This window comes from Morus notabilis, unplaced genomic scaffold, assembly GCF_000414095.1.
Source record: "Morus notabilis unplaced genomic scaffold, ASM41409v2 Scaffold365, whole genome shotgun sequence".
NCBI lineage: Eukaryota > Viridiplantae > Streptophyta > Magnoliopsida > Rosales > Moraceae > Morus > Morus notabilis.
In genome coordinates this window covers 369,370-387,175 of record NW_010362906.1, presented here as the reverse complement: position 1 = coordinate 387,175, position 17,806 = coordinate 369,370, and the positions used below count along the sequence as shown (strand labels likewise).

Here is a 17,806-nt window from a genome sequence, read left to right as displayed (position 1 = left end):
TTCCTGCTTTTTTGGAGTTGATCAGTGAGCCGTTCAAGGAGTTCAAGTTTGGCATGAACAAAAATATTTGTGAAAAGTGAAATGTACATTTGTATTTTCCTTTTATAAGCTGGGAAGAATTTCTTCATAACGAAATGTTTAAATGTTTAGTTTCCTGACATGATTGGTGGAAATGATTAGTTGCAATCTCAGCCATTATTATTGCTTCATTTTCCCTCTTTTAATTTTTAAATCTTTTTATTTTTTCTCCCTCTCATTTGTGTATAGCTAAAAAAGGCACGGCCAGCGTGAGGTTCAGTTTAAATTAAAAACTTAAATTAAAAAATAAATTCATATGAAAAAAAATATTGTGATAAAAAAATTTAAATTTAAATTTTTATTAAAAAAAATATTATAACAAAAACTTGAATTATAGTTTAAACTAACAAAATAAATTCTCAGAGCATCTCTAAAGGAACCTTTAAATTTTTAGCTGAATTTTAACTAAAATAGCAAGAAAATTATTTTAGTTAGCAATTTTTGAGTGAGGCACTTTAATTATACTATATATTTTAATTAAACATAAATTATTTTAATATTATTGAATTAAAATATAAATAATTTTATTGAATTTTAAAAAAAAATCCTTGACATTCTCTAAAATAACTAATCATTTGACTAATGGTTGGAGTGGAGAAGTGTTAATGAGATCCAATCAACTGATCAAACCGACCAGTCCAATCCAATTCAATCTATTTTTAGTGGATAACTGAACTTAGTTGGATTATATTGGATGTGAGTTCTTAAAAACTGATTTGGATTAGATTTGATGTTAATTTTACTTTAGGAGAATGTAGTAAGTAGCATATTTATGAATCTAAATTATGTAAATAGCATATTTTAAAACTATTTGAAGTAAATAACAGCTTACCACGTAAATGTTTCATTTACGACTAGTAAAAATATTTTTTTCCAAGTAATTTTCTTTTTTATGATTGCTAAAAAGATTTTTTTCACGTTAATAAAGATTTTTTTACCACGTGAATTATTTTTTACTAGTCGTAAATAATATATTTATGCAGTAAACTACTTACTTTGAAATATGTTATTTACTATAATTTTTGTTTTACTTGTAAGACACTCAATCCAAACCGATATAATCTCTATATATTATACATAAATAAATTTATATTATTGATCAAAATTTTAAATTCTATTTTTTTAGACTTTTTGTTGTTATGGTTTTTATTATTCTTTTTTGTTGAACTTTTTATGTTTATTAGTTTGTAACTTTATTTTTATTTTTTTTAAGTTATTTGTTAGATGTTTAATCAACTTTGAAGTAATTTGGAGTTTATAAGCTTTTTGAATTTATATATGTAAATTCTTGCTTCATTTTTTCAACTATAGTATTTAAATTGTCAAAATGATCTAACAAATAGGTTGAAGAGGAAAATACAAAATGAAAAAAAAAAAATGTACAAAAGGCTCAAGCAACCGATTGGTTCAATCCAATGTCAACCGACCTTAATTAAATTAAATTGGATGATACATTAATAATTTAATTGAATTAGATGTAATTTTTAAAACCGAATCATTGATTGGATAAGTTGTTATATAAACAATAAAGATTGGATTAACAACTATTTTGGTTAAAGATATGAAATAACTAACATGTTGAAGATGCACTCAAACTGATCTCTAAGAAATACGGAACTCAACTAGCCGCTTTCAGGTTGAACTAAAAAAAATCCCACCAAGATTTTGTGCAATGCTATTACATCATAAAACATGCCCCATCAGTTCTACTCAATATTCAAGGGACATTGCAGATTGATTTTCAAAAGAATAAATTATAATTCAAGCGATATGTCTGTTCACTCGTAAATTCAGAATCCAGAAGAAAAAAAAAAAAAAAAAAAAAAAAATGATGAAGTCAGAGAAAACAAAAGGACGAGAAAAATTCATGCTTAAATTGGTTGACCTAAAAGCTTCGGAAATTACAGTCTAACCAAACAACCCTCACAAAGGCAAACCCCGCAAAGTCACTGTAATATTATAAATTACGTCCAAACACTACAGATGCTAAGGCGTCGTGTTGTCTTGAACTACAAGCTCAAAACTTTTTAAGCATTGATTAATCTTATCTTAAGATACAAAAAGATCAATAATTCTTTTTTTCACCTTCCTCCAGTATATTTACCATTCTGTCCGGAAGCAGAAAAGAATGAATTAATGTTTTTATGGGGGAAAAAAAAATACACATCTATGGAATACTACATTGCTAAAAAATTCCTCCTGAATCCCCATTTTGTGGGGGCAAGCATATTGCAATTCCTACATCTTTGACTATCTCTCTATCTAGTTGTTACAGGCAGCTTCCACAGATCCTAGCTTTGTCCGAATGCGCAATCGTTCTCAAAAACGATCTGCTCTTTCCTTTGTTGCATGCCAGATTAAGGAGGGCAAGCATTATTTTCCATCATATTCCTGTCAAACATCTCAAATACAATTGGATACAGTCAAATTAGTTATGATGATGTTCGCGTTAGAAAATCATTAACCGCAAGACTGGCGTCTCCATGGGCCACGGCATCTTCCGGCTCCGGCATGTAAAGACTGGAAGATGTTGACTGCACATCAAGTAATACCCATTTTAGTTGCAGAAAATAAATACCAAATCACTAGGCAAGAGACCGACAAACCAACACTTTTCGTACATTCTAATGACATTTCAATTAAACATGTTATATAGATGTAGGGTAGGGGTGGATGTCTCTACCCAATTAAGAGCCCAAGACCTCTATCCAAATACACAGATATGTCTAATCTAATCTAACATAAAAGAGATAAAGCTCTTTTCTATGGCAGCCCCTCCTCTTACCTCTTTTTTTTCTTTTTTACTTTTTTTTATTTTATTTTTATTTTTAAAAACTTTCCTTTTCTTTTTTTTTTGGTGAATGTTTTTTTACATTTTACTTTTTTGTGTGTTTTGAAAATATATTATTCTCACTTTACTCCTATGAAAATAATTTTTCCCATGTATTCCCATTTTATTTTTTTATCAATGGTTACCTAAATTTTCTTCAAATGTGTTCTTACTAAATTGTTTTTTGTGTAATTCCTATCATATTAAACGCTGCCTTTCCACATTTCTTTTTTAAAATAAATTCTGAAATCCTTAAATGGTTGTATAAGAGAATGGTTGTATAAATGAATTTCTCGTTATTCGGTAAATAATACTCTTCAAGTATCTCCAATACAATAACACATGCGTGGCACATTAGAAAACTAGCGTGTGTGTGTGTGTGTGGAAGTCGAAGAAGGTGAAGTCAAAGATACCTTCGTATCAAGCTGCATCTCTCCATTGTTATCTGCAACAAGACATGCGCCATGTGCCTTCAACCATTCAATACATTCCTCTAAACCATCAGATTCTTTCTCATCACTTCCCTCATTTGCAACGCTAGTGAAGCCCAGAACTTGAGCAACGTATGAAACAGGTAGCGTAGGTCGATATGACCGAGACATGCAACTCACGGCCTTAAAACGCATCTTTTCAACATAAAGGTCTGCAAAGAATTGCAAAGACGTATTGAATCTGGGTTTCTTCAATACTTCTAAATCAAATGGAAATAATTGCTAATAAAGATACTCACCCATAAGGTAGGTGTTCAAGTTAGGAGCAGTCTTGTAAAGTCTAAAAAACATGACATAATTTCCCGATGTGACAGCTCCACGAACCGCAAGAGCATGCTGAACAGCTTCATCCTTTTTTGCTTCATTTGATAATCTGAACTCGCCAGAACACATTTCAGAACAAATTTCAGATGACATTCAAAGAAGTTTGTGAACAGAGAAGAAAAACATCAGTTGGAACACAGCAAATAAGATTACATTTAGATGCAATTTCTACAGTATACACAACGTAAAGTACATATTCGCCATGATAGAAAGCACAGGTAAGTTTGCAAAATTCACTTAAAAAGGCAAATTCATCTTTCTTAACCATAACTGACCTCGACATTGACGATACAAGATCTCTGTTATTATTAGAATGCATAATTACACAAAGTAGGTTGTATGCAGCAAACTCCATGTGGCACCCCTCAATTCCTTCAGCATAAAGGGATTTCAGCTGAGATTGGCACTGAAATAGTTTAAAATAGTTAATTGTACGTTTAATTACCAGAATATATAGATCGCATACACATGTACATAAAAAACTACTATATTTTTAATTTATAAGGATATAGTCAACTCTACGTCTAATGTATAAAGATAAATCAAACAAGAACCAGAAAGAAACACATAAATGAGATTTTAAAAAGAAGGCAATGAGTAATATAGTCTACAAAATTTCACATCTTATCAAAAAAGATGCTTGCAATTTTTCCTCTTTTTTTATTAAAAAAGCATTACCATTTTATGGACAACATAAAAATATGAAGTTGAGAAGGTTAATACGTACTTAAAAAAAACTTTTTATCCCGAAAAAATCGTTGCAATTTCTCCTTTATTAGCACGTCAACAGTAATATCATAATAAATATTTACACACAGACAAACTCAAAAGGAGTATTACCGCATACGTTGGTTTGGAAATATGTAATAAGTTCAATAAAAGCAGATAAACATCATCTCAAAATATGCTCAAAAAACCAACCTGATTATACTCGGGTAGATCCCCGACTTCAAGAGATAACCGAGCATGAGTTTCATATACCTGTAACATGTGTGAAAAATAAACATGATGTTAAAGTCCTGCATTTGCATATGAAGATCAATACTTCATGTTGCGGTACCTTTCTCAACTAATATGGAAACAGAACCATATCAATATCATAATAAAATGTCGTTTGAAGCGTTCAACATTTTTAAACAAACTAACAATCTATACATCAGTAATACAATGCATATTAAACAATTTAATTGCGCTTCAGGCATATACATGTACCTAAGTTTCAACCTTTTAATAAAAATCATTTTCCTTAAATCAAGACCAACTTATGACAGCTGAAAAAAGACTTTGATACTATAATGAATCCTAAATAATGAATTGATCACAATTAAATCCTAAATATGAATCGATTGCACTAATGCTAAAAAATAATATTCTCAGCTTAACTAAACAATATTTTAACTCCAAGAACTAAAAAAGTGCATGTGTGTTCAGAAAATTAACTACATTCATATAAGGAGTAAATTGCACTGTTGCCCCCCAAACTATTCATTTTTTATGTAATGGACCCTGGACTTTTACTTTTGACAAAATGCACCATATGCTTTAAAATCAGTAGCAATTGAGGTCCAATTGCTAATGAACATTATCAAATTTATGGTTTAAGACACGAGAATCGCACATGAAAGGGAAAGATCGTCACATTTCAAACCATGTCATGTGCAAATCTCGTGTCTCGAACTATCAATTTGATAAAAAGCATCAGCTCTTGGACTTCAATAGCAAGTGATTTTAGAGCTCAGCATGCATTTTGCCAAAATTAGTTTGGGATGCAGTGCAATTTACATTTTATATAAAGGATGCATAAATACACCAACAGTTGTAAACTACATTAATACAGAGGTTTAAAAATAAACTGACAGACATTATACAAGAGCAAAAAGGTTTCGAGATAAACCTTTACTGTTAGATGATTGCGAATTCTTTGTACGGTTAAATCTTGACGAATAGACTTCAACTGATCACACTTATAAAGGTAATTCTTTTGAGAATTTTGGACCATGAGAAGCGCTTTTTCTAGTACTTCTTCAGGTCTTACCTGTCAGCATAGAAGGGATTATAAGTATAACGCATGAAAAATTAACCCTTCTTGGATGCAACAAAGCCTTAGCTAAAATGACAAAAACAAGATAATGATGATTACTGTAGCCGGATCAGGTGCAGAAGTAAGCCGTAAATAACGCTTCTCAATTTCCTGGCATGTCCCCTTAACAGTAAGAGCATCCCAATCAATGTCCTCCACAGCCTTGCTGCCACCATCTTCAAAATTCTTGCTCAGCACCATGGCAGTCGCCCTTCTAGAATATAAGTTTCCAGATCCGACACTTTTCGATTTAAGGTGATTGGTTTCTGATCCATGTCGTTGTCCATTTTCAAAACGTTTGGAGCGACTTTCACGTCTCTTTCTTTCCTCTGGTGAATTTTCAAGTGCCATTGCACCTGCATAATATGCTGTTAAACTTTGTTCCTTGTCACTATCACTAGATGTGTCACCATTGTTAGCAGCAACAAAACTATCCATGAGGCACTGCCTTTTAGCTGGCTTCTGGGTGAACTTGTTTGCACCCTTTTGTTCCAGAGAAGAATATCTTGTCCCAGTCATATTCTCACCCTTGCTCCCACTATTCATCATTAATGTCTGCGTGCAAATTGGTTTAAAAAAACAAATATATGAACTGAAAACAAATGTACGTCTCAACTGCAATAATTATGCATATGAATGGCGAGGTATATTTCACAATGAAATTTAAATTAATTTAGAGCATCCACAATTTAATAAGACTGCAACAAACATTTTTTATATGCATTCATCCTTCGAATTCATGCTTTAAGGAACCTTGACCATATAACTCAAAATAAACATGTTTCAGGCAAAATAATTAGGAGAAAGGCGGATGAAAAATGCAAGTAAAATTTTAAACGCACCCCCAAAAGCAATCTCAAACCCAAAAAATAGCTTCTTCTTTTTTTTTTTTGGGCTTTCTATTAAGTACCTAAACAGCTTATAAATGATTAGCCTCTTCTCATATAGTATAGAGCCCACTGGGCCTAAAGGTTCTAGGTTCCTTGTTTCTAATACAAGTAATTTAAAAGTGAACGTTGATAAGTCTCATAACCCCACCACCATTGCCTTTTTGTTCGTAAAAGAGCCCTGAACAAAAAAGTAAATAATAGACATACCTTTCTGTCTCTTTCATTGACCCAACCAGCATAATTGGAAGTACCATGATTGATGGATGCTGGCTTTTCAACTGGTTTCTCCTCCGGAAGAGGCTCCCACCTACTTTTGGTTCGTCGGCTTGGACTTCTCTTTAACTTTGTTGATGAGGAAATAGGTGTTAAACTCTGTGCACTGGTGCAAAATGAAATATACACGTGGATCAGTCTAAAGCACACTGGATTCTGAAACTAAACCACAAACCTCACTCCACTGAATGATGCAACTAGACCCAACAAAAAATTTCGAACACCAGCCCATTAAGTACACATGAATCAAGAATACAAGTCTTAAGAAACCAAACTAAAAAGAAAAAGTCGTTACAATTCCCAAATCCTCGAGTACAATAAGAGTAAAACCAGAGAAAGTACGTAGAGAGAGAGAGAGAGAGAGGGGTACTCTTGCTTGACGACATCTGCATTTAAATAAGAGTAAAACCAGAGAAAGTACGTATAGAGAGAGAGAGAGAGGTACTCTTGCTTGACGACATCTGCATTTGGCAGTGAAAAAAGCGGCTCAACATCCCAGTCACGGGTGTAAAGTGTACCATCAGCAGTAGCCTTGGTGATCATCTGAAAGATAGGGAAATGCGTTTATATATTAGTAGCAGCATATTCATAAGTTTATATTAACTAGGTACACAAGTATATATCATAAATAAGCATATGGTATCCGGTATATGTATTTGCCTATCCGCTATATCTATTTGCCTAGAGTATTATTCAGTTTTTTTTTTCCCTGAGGGAGAATATTATTCAGGTTTAGGCAACCCAAAAGGTTGGAATTCCTCATTCAAAAAAAAAAAAGGATACAAGAGTTGGATTTTCCAACACAAGAATTCTACTAGAGTTTTGTTTTTATTGTCTTTATTTCCAAGAGTCATTATCCATTGAAGTTTCCAAGATTATTATCCTTTTATTTGCCAAGTCAACATTCTTTTAGTAAAATACTTCCCCAAAGTCATTATTGTTCCAAGAGTATAAAAGTTATACCATAATTTTCAAAATCATACTCCATTTAGGTTTATCATGACAAATCAGATGTATTTAAGATGGTAAGTGCAATAAGTCTAATAGAGAGTCTTTAATTTAACATAGTAATAAACATGCATGAGTCAGCAGTAGCATTGTGTAACAGCTAAGCGATGTTGCATCTAACCTATGAAGCTCACCTCCTTCATGACAGCCTGACAAGCTGCCATTTGTGTATCATCCTTACAACGAGCCAAAGCCCTCTCAACATAACCACGTAGTGACTTGGGGAACATACCAGGCTGCAATGCAGGCGACTAAGACATTAACCACTAATGAAACCATTAGAGCATTAACTACTTTTTCTCATAAGATTCATAAAAAGAAGAACTAATTTTCAAAAGACAAAAAATGGCAATGTTGGAATTTTAAAGTGAAAAAGTGGACACATTAACCAATAAGCAGAGAAATGCTAAACTTTAGCATATGCTATACTGCATGATAAAATTTGGCACCAAGTATAGCATATGCTAAATTTGACATTTAAAACATAACATTGCACTAAAGCACAGTTTCCCTACCTAAATGCTAAATTTTAGCATCTACATAGGTATTTGAGCAGCCAGTCAAATGTCTATGGGATAATCAAATAATATTTCAAATCAATACAAAAGCCTAATAACAAATCCAAAGGAAACCTCAAAAATGAGGTTGGGTGCATGTTAGTTGATAACAAAATAGAAACAGGCAACAAAGCAGATATATCACAACAGATACCGTCACTTAGGTGATTAAATGGCTGACTTGACAAAGATTAATTAATTTGGCAAAAAGACTCAAAGTAAAAGATAATAAATTAAATGGATGATTTTAGAGAGAGAACCTTCAATTAATACCAGAACGGCAGAAAGATAAACATTTTCATTAATACCAAAAAGGCAGAATTCATATCGATGAAGAACAACCTAAATGTTAGGTAAATCATCTTCAACTGGTCACAACTTAATTTGTTTATGTGCTTGCATAGCCCCATTCCATCCATTCTATGTACAGTGTACTTTTATTTTGCAGATTAAGAAAAATTTCCAAATAAAGAAAAGCAAGCATACTTATAGCAGAAATTAGAAACCACGAACAACAGATCCTAAGTAGCACAAGGATAGCAAGGACAGGCAGATAATAAAAAGCATTTTCACAAGCCTCAAATTCGCAGCATCTTGGAGGCCTTTGAATGAAAATGCAAGCGACAATCATGGAGATTATAATATATAAGTGTCATCATTAGAGCAGAAGATATATGCCGTAATAAAGTCCAAAATCCACTGGATTTTATTATTTTCTACAGCACCTAAAGAATCATATCAGAACTCTCACCTTTAGTAAAGAATCTGCACCAGCACTGGATGGGACTTTTTCATTTGGTTTTGGTAGTGATACACTGATATAAGCAGGTTTAGCTACTGCAGCAGTTGTTGTAGAGCTGTCCTTATCGGTTTTTGGTAAACCGAAGGTCAAATTTGAAGCAATTCTTGGATTTGTAGGAATCTGCAGTTTGCTTCCCCTTTGTGTTTCAAAAGATTGGACACTTCGTGGAGATGGCTGATAAGTTGGGGGCGCTGGGGGAGCCTGATAAGTAGCAGGATAATGCAAATTTGGTCCCTGAGGACATGAAGGCACCGGAGGTGGTACCTGATGAGTAGCAGGATACTGCAAATTGGGTCCCTGGGGAATTGAGGAGTTCTGTTGATCCTGAAAGCTATTATAAGAATTTTGATCCAAAGGCGTTTGAATCTGAGGTTGCACTGGAGTAGTATGGTAGTTTTGAGAAGTAGGAGCCCCATGTCTCCAGTAACCATCTTTAGCACCGTTAACTACAGCACCAGACTGACCAAAAAACATATCAACAAAAAGAGGACAACAATATACTAATCAACCATATTACTCTTTTTAGTACCAAGGAAAAAGAAGAATTGATTACAAAAATTTCCCTGAATTACAAACCGTGTAACACTTTGCCCCCCCAATCTTCAAAATGTAACACCCATTCCCCCATTGTTAACAAAAATGCTCCTTCTGTTAGTGTTTCCGACGGAATCGCCACATGTCACACAAATATTGATTATTGCTAAGTAATTTGGTGCACAATTACTCTTCTACCCACGATTCATAAATTTATATTTTTTGGAAATAAATTTTAATTTAATATAATATGATAATAAATAACTCCGCCTATGCATTTGTATAGCCGGTTCCAAGCCCGGGTAAAGGAAGAGGGTTGCGGTAGGTTGACGGTCAACATAAAAATAAGTCACTCTCATGGATTTCACTTACATAGAATCTGTTGAGGCGTTCCCTACGTACGACGCGCTATGTCAGGTCCCGGGTATAGTGTTAAATAGGCAAGGGGGTCTTCGCACATTCATGGACGTGTCCGGGGGGAAAAAGCGAGCCCATGTGCCATGTCGGGACCCTGGATATGGTGAAAAATATGCAAGAGGGGGTCCTTGCACATTCATGGACGTGTGCAAGGGGCAGAGCTAGCCCATGATAGGAAAATTAGTTTAGGTAGTTGGAATGTAGGTTCTTTAACTGGTAGATCTATGGAGTTAATAGATGTTATGGTAAGAAGAAGAATTAACATTTTATGCTTACAGGAAACGAAGTGGACAGGAGAGAAAGCAAAGGAGATTGAAAATTTAGGACACGAGTTATAGTATACAGGGTTGGGAAAAGAATCGCAATAGAGTTGGTATTCCAGTGGATAAAACTGTGAAGGATGACGTAGTTGAGATTAAGCGAATAGGGGATAGAATTATTATGCTCAAATTGGTACTAGGAAATAAGTTCATCTATGTAATTAGTGCTTACGCTCTACAAATAGGATTGGATGCGGAAACTAAAGTCAAGTTCTGAGAAGACATAGATGACTTAGTGTGTCGTATAGGCTATGAGGATAGCATTTTCATTGGAAGAGATTTCAATGGCCATGTTGGTAAGGATAGGGAAAACTTCGAAAGGATCCACAGTGGTTTTGATTTTGGTGCTTAAAACGAAGAAGGAAAATCTATTTTGAAATTTGCATTAGGACATGATTTTATCATAACAAACACATTTTTTAAGAAAATAAATTTTCACTTGATCACTTTTAAAAATGGGAGGAACTTGAGCCAGATAAATTATTTGCTCATAAGGTATGGAGAACGTTCTCTATGTAAGAAATGTAAAGTAATTCCTAAATAAGTACTAGCCACCCAACATAGGTTAGTGATCTTAGATGTGAGCATTAAGCTTTGCTATAGAATGACTAAGATAAACCACCTCCCACGAACTCGTTGGTGGCATTTGAAGGGAATAAAGCAATTGACCTTTAAAGAGAAGTTGTTAGATGAGGCTACTTGGTCATATATAGGTGATGCAAATACTATGTGGGATGCCATGGCCAGCTGCATTAGAAAAGTGGCAAAAGAAGTACTAGGAGAATCTAGAGGTAAAGGCCCCCAGGGAAAGAAACCTGATGGTAGAGTGAGGAAGTTCAAAAGGCTATTAGGACCAAGAGGGAATTATATAGAGATTTACCAAAGTGTAAGGATGTTGAAACTTTTAATAAATACAAAGAAGCGAATAAAGAAGCTAAGCGAGCAGTTGGTAAGATTCGTTCTACTTACTTAGATGAGGTATATAGGAAACTTTGGACTAAACAATGAGAGAAGGATATATATAAACTAGCTAGGATAAGAGAAATGAAGTGTCGGGACCTAAATCAAGTGAAGTGTGTTAAGGATGATACGGATCAAGTTCTGACAAAAGATAAAGACATTAGGAAAAGGTTAAGGAGTTACTTTGAGAAGCTTTATAATGACGATCATGCAATAGAGTTTGACGATCTTAGGTCACAAGGAAAACTTAATGTGATGTATACAAGAGGAATCAGAGTCCTGGAAGTTTAAACTGCACTGCGAAAAATGAAAAAAGGGAAGGCATCTGGGCCAAATGATATTCCAATAGAGGTTTAGATGGCGTTAGGAGATGTTGAAATTGTGTGGCTCACTAAGCTTTTTAATTAGATACTAAAGAGAAGCATATGCTTGATGCATAGAGGAAAAGTATTCTTATCCCCATCTTCAAGAATAAAGGAGATGTGCTGAATTGTAACAATTATAGGAGCATAAAATTAATAAGCCACACTATGAAACTTTGGGAGAGAGTTATTGAAAGGAGATTAAGGGCCACAACTACCATCTCAGGTAACCAATTTGGTTTCATGCCAGGCAGATCAACCACGAAAGCTATTTTTCTTCTTAGAATACTGATGTAAAGGTACAGAGAAGCCAAGACCTACATGTGGTCTTTGTACATTTAGAAAGGCATATGATAGGGTGCCGAGGGAAGTTTTATGGTGGGTGCTAGAAAAGAGAGTACATGTGAGGTATATCAAGGTAATTAAGGACATGTACGATAGGGTGGTCACGAGTGTGAGAACCGCTGGAGGCTACACGGCAGAGTTCCCCATTCGGATCGGCCTTCATCAAGGATCTACTCTTAGTTCTTATCTTTTCACCATCGTGGTGGATGAGCTAACAAGAGAAATTCAAAATAGAGTTCCTTGGTGTATATGCTTTTTGTGGACGATATAGTTTTAGTTGATGAACATAGGAAAAGAGTTAACCGTAAGTTAGAACTGTGGAGACAGACTCTCAAGACGAAGGGATTTAAGTTAAGTATGATGAAAACTGAATTCATGCATTGTATGTTTAGTAACTCAAGTAATCACAGTGATGAAATTTTTTTAGATGGTTTGGAGATTAAGGCTTCTAGGAAGTTTAAGTACCTTGGGTCTATAGAGCAGTAAGAAGGAGATATAGAAAAAGATATTCAACATAGAATTAAGGCAGGGTGGGTTAAGTGGAAGAATGCTACGGGAGTTTTATATGATGGCAAGATGCCTATTGAGTTGAAAGGAAAGTTCTATAGGACTAATCCGTCCAGCTATGTTATATGGTAGTGAATGTTGGGCCATTAAGAGACAACATATATCTAAGATGAGTGTGGCAGAAATGTGCATATTAAGATGAATGAGTGGCCATACGAGAATGGATCGCATAAGGAATGAAGTTATTTGTAGTAAAGTAGGTGTAGCACCAATAGAAGATAAGGCGCACGAAGGCCGCTTGAGGTGGTACGGGCATGTCCAACGTAAACTGTTAGAACCACCAGTTCGTGCTTGGGAGGACACTCTTATACCTAACACTAGAAGAGGGAGGGGTAGATCAAGAATTACGTGGACCGAAGGTTAGGAAAGACATTTTAGATCTACGCCTTTAAGAAAGTTTAATTTCGAACATAACTGCGTGGAAAAGTGAAATCCATATAATCGACCCCAATTAAATTAGGATTAAGGCCTGTTGTTGTTGTTGATAATATGATAATAAATAAAATAAAACAACAAAAAAAAATTAATTTTACTCTTCTAATTAATTGATTAAAATAAAATTACTTAGAAAGTTCTAATTTATAATTTGTACTATTTTTTTCAAGAACATGTAGGATTAACAAAATACCCCAAATTATGCAATATGAGCCACTTTTCTGTTAAAAAACAAACAAGAGCGTTTTTGTTGATGATTTATAGTTCCGGAGGGACGGGTGTTACTTTTTAAAAATTGGGAAGCAAAGTGTTACCTAGTTCAGGGGGAATTAATGTAATTAATCCAAAAAAAGAAAGCTTATTCAGCCATGAAATCATTCCAAAAAGCGTTCCATCACACGTTCCTCCTTTTTTCGTTAGGTATAAAATCACCAAAGACAGAATTATAAGTAAAACAAGCTGCTAAAGGCATTTAGATCTGCAATATCTAACAAAATCCAGGTATGAAACAAAGAAAGATAGTTAACAAACAAAAGTTTCACGTTACTCTATAAGAAACATGTCAAGTTCAGTGTTTAAAATTGCGCAATGCGAGGCGCGCCTGCGGCGCTCGCAAAATGCTTTATGGCGTACACCTCACTGAATAAGAAAGAGGCGTACGCCTCTCTCTACTGAGGCGGCCTTGAGGATAAGCCTCGAGGCGTAAAAGTTTGAGGCGGTGCCTCATTTCTTACACTGTTTGGAGCTGAACCCAATTTAAAGGCCCAAACCCGTAACAGCCTAAAGTAGCCCGATTATATATATACAAATAAAAAATAATAATAATAAAAACCAAGAGAATTCTTAACAAAGTAACGTTGCTCTTGACCAAGAGCAAGAGAGACTTAAAAGGAACTCCTAGTCTGCTAAAAATAAGAGGAAGACAAAAAAAAAATCAAAAATAATTATTTCAGATTAAATATTTTTTGTTGAGTGTTAATATGATTCTTCATGATGTTAACTATGATTTATAACTTTTACTTTAAAATGTTTGATTTTTCATATTTTTGAATTATTTTATGGTTATTTTGAGGCTTACGCCTCAAAACGCCTTGAGGCTTATGCTTCGCCTCACAAAGGCAAAATGCCTTAATACCTAATTGCACAATTTAAAACCTAGTTATTGTAGCGAGGACAAAACATTCAAACCTGCACTGAAGGAAACTCATTCGAACTGGACTCGGACCTCCAAGATGGGGCATACGGGGGTGGTGGCAGGTTGTTCGAAGTTGGGTAGCCAGAGGGGACACTAGGAACTGAAGATGCAAAATTTGATGTTCCGGTAACAGATGCATTCTCCGTCCCAGGAGCACAGGTGACTTCTGTCTGATTGTAATAATCTGTCCATTGCTTATATTGCTGCTGATAGTTTAGTGGAGTGGTAGTTGTAGTTGCAGGTGTGGTTGCTGTTACAGCACCAGAACTATAAACAGTAGTGGCACTTGAAGTGTAATGTGCATATTGCTGAGAATTAGTGTAATTTGCATAATTGGCGTCATTCCACTGGGCAGTCTGATTATTGTAACTGCTACTTGAAGTCGTCTGATTATTGTAACTGCTACTTGGGGTAGTCTGATTATTGTAACTGCTGCTTGGGTAACCTCCCGCTGTCTGATAATCACCAGGATTGTAATAAGTGCTTGAATAATTTGCAGACCCAGCATACCCAGTACTCTGAAAAGAGGAAAGAGGCTGATAAGGAGCACCTGTGTTTTGATATGCTCCTACGGGTTGCGAGTAGGAAGGATTAGATTGCTGCTGGTAGCCGTTATAGTAACCTGAGTATCCTGTGCTTCCATAACCATATGGATCAGAAGGATTGTATGATGCATATCCATTATGGTCTTGTGGTGCATTTACTGTTCCCAAACTTGACGAACTACTCACAGGTGGTTGCACGTGCTGGTGGTCATAATGGTAAGTTAAGTTAGAAGGAATTCCGTTCTCCGTGAATCGATTATCAACCTTAGGAGCCGTCCATGATAAGGCTTCGGAGCCAGCTGTTGAAGGAAGATATGAAGATGTTTGTCCTTGGCTTGCATTAACAACGTGCCAGTTCTACAAAAAAACAAACTTTTTTAATGAACACAAGCATTTTCAAAAACTTATTAAAGTATGTACCCCAGTAAATGTCTTCATAAAGGCTGTATACAAATTTCATTATGCAAGGGAAATAAAAGCTTAGCAACTAAGAACTAAGCGACCAGAAGCAGGAAACATAGACCATTTAACTGGGCAATGGGCGTAGTTGCAGGCACAGCCTAGCGGCAAATCCTCCCACCCCCAAATTCCAAAAAACAAAAAAAAAATCTGGGCAGTGGGAATTCCTTGTCTAAGAAAACAGCGAGCATATGAACCAAAAGAATTACTTGCCACCGTGCTTAAAGTTCAAAAAACACATATTTAAATGCCTTTTCAACTTCCCAATTAGTTTAGCGCGATTGCACATGTTGGTATAACTTACTACCATATTCATGTCCTAAAACCCGTCGTCTTCTAAATTATCATACCCCAAAAAAGCAAATTTCCAAGCCATTTCAAGGGAATCAATTTCATATTGTGGCAAAACAATGAAGAAGGGAAAAAAAAAAGTGAAAGCCATACAATAAAACCCAATATTTTTTTTTTCCTATCAAGAAAAAAACCTTAAAAAAGAAGAAGCAAAAGAAATGGGAAACTACCTCCAGCGAACTGGAATTCACTGCCGACATGGTCTCGGTACTACCTCCTTGATTCATGATCATTGCATTAGCATCCTGGAACCCATATCAACAAAATTCAATAATCCAAAAAAAGTAATTAATTTAATAAGTCGATCATAAATTTACTTATAAGCAAACAAAAACCCTAATTAGGTCTCAACAACAACAAACCCAATCGATCCTCACCTTCAAAGGAGAACCAGAATAAAAAAGCTCCACGATAAGCAAGCAATCTTCTCGGCGTCGATTCGCGGGATCGCAACGGGGTTTATCGAAAACCCAGAAAAAGAAATTGAGATCAACAAGAACCCAGAAAAAAACTAGAGAAATTACAGAGCAAAAAAGACAATAGAAACAAGTAACGGTAACAAATTAACAAACAACAAAGAAAGCAGAAACTTGGAAGAAAAACAAATGATTTTGGGGATTTGGTGATTGGGCGAGAACAGATGCAACGATTCGCATAAAATTTCTGATACAGAGAGAGAAAAAAAAGGCGAGAGAAAGAGAAAGTGTCTGTGTGAGAGAGAGAGAGAGAGAGAGAGAGAGATGAGGGTTGAACGGGGGCCTAGGTCGGGTCGTGCTTGGGAGGGTGGGACCTCTGAACCGCAGGTTCGAAGATTTTTCGACTTTTTATTCTTAATTAATAATTATTTTAATTAAATAACTACAATAATAAAAAGGATTAATCAAGAATGTAGAATTAAAATTTATGTTCTGTTTATTCAGAGAGTTTTAACATAGTTTATGACTATAATTTTTAATTTGTTATAGTATTTTTTTTATAAAAAATTTAAATTTTAAAAATTAAAATCATAAATTATAATTTTAAATTCATGAACTAAATATCACTTTAAACTCACATTTTAAAAATAAAGTTTGTATTTTTTTTTAAAAAAAGAAAATAAATAATCCGTTTTAGGGCAATTTTTTAATAAACTAAATTTTAAAAAAATTATTATTAGTTGTTTTGCTAGTTTTTTATCAAAATAAAATAAAATTTTGAACTTAATTCTCCGTTTATCAATTTATTTTAATTTTAATTTTTTTCCAATAGTAAAAAAATAATAAAATATGTATGTGAGGTTAAAAATATATTTTATTAATAGCACACAAAATACACACGTACTTTTAACGTGAAAATATTAAATCACGTACTAATTAGATATACTCATATATATTAAATCACGTACTAATTAGATATACTCATATTTTGTTCCGTTTTTAAATTGGTAAAAATGTCTAAAATTAAAACAAAATGATAAATGTTGGATCAAGTTTAAGACGTTTTAAAAGTTATAGATTAATAATAAAATTTATAGACTATTTATGTGATTAACACAATAATAATAATCTTTACTATATTCTTAAGGGAGAATAATTTTCTACTTTGGTACTATTAAAATGTTTCGCAAATTAGATGTAAGTATGAAGCGTTTCGCAATTAAGTGAATTTTTTTAAAATATTTTTTGGGCTTTTTTTCTTTGTTTTTTTACTTTAGATCTTTTTTTTCTCTCACTATTTTAACAATTTGTATAAAGATTAATTTAAATGAGTCACATTATTAGAATATAATCAACATAAGCACATTATTAGAAATATAATAAACATTATTTTAAATGAGTCACATTACAATAAAGATTATTGTAAATAAACACACTATTAGATAGAAAATATAATCACCATTAAATTCCTCATTTTCTCTTTCCTTTTAAAGCGAAGTAATGGTTATATTTGGAATTGATCACGTTTTTATTTTTCACGTTTTTTGAGAAAGAAAAAATGAAAACG

General features: G+C 34.0%; 1 protein-coding gene across 1 annotated transcript; it reads right to left on the bottom strand.

Annotated features, from left to right (window-relative positions):
• Positions 1-1,927: 1,927 nt before the first annotated feature.
• LOC21400261 (SAC3 family protein A) lies at positions 1,928-16,484 on the bottom strand. Its single transcript, XM_024168954.1, has 14 exons — positions 16,201-16,484; positions 15,994-16,068; positions 14,462-15,370; positions 9,283-9,792; positions 8,109-8,210; positions 7,412-7,509; positions 6,901-7,072; positions 5,864-6,358; positions 5,618-5,758; positions 4,645-4,704; positions 3,999-4,129; positions 3,639-3,772; positions 3,322-3,551; positions 1,928-2,612 (listed from the first exon to the last, which is right to left on the bottom strand). Exons 2-14 carry the CDS (start codon positions 16,054-16,056, stop codon positions 2,511-2,513), a joined length of 3,147 nt encoding a protein of 1,048 aa, XP_024024722.1. The 5' UTR covers positions 16,057-16,068; positions 16,201-16,484; the 3' UTR covers positions 1,928-2,510.
• Positions 16,485-17,806: the final 1,322 nt, after the last annotated feature.

Excerpts from the sequence above, each read along its gene's own strand:
- LOC21400261 (XM_024168954.1), bottom strand. The coding sequence starts at position 16,056 with ATGATCATGAATCAAGGAGGTAGTACCGAGACCATGTCGGCAGTGAAT. Across the intron at positions 15,371-15,993 it reads TGAATTCCAGTTCGCTGGAG|AACTGGCACGTTGTTAATGC; the intron begins GTAGTTTCCCAT and ends GTTTTTTTGTAG. Across the intron at positions 7,073-7,411 it reads GCAGATGTCGTCAAGCAAGA|TGCACAGAGTTTAACACCTA; the intron begins GTACCTCTCTCT and ends ATTTTGCACCAG.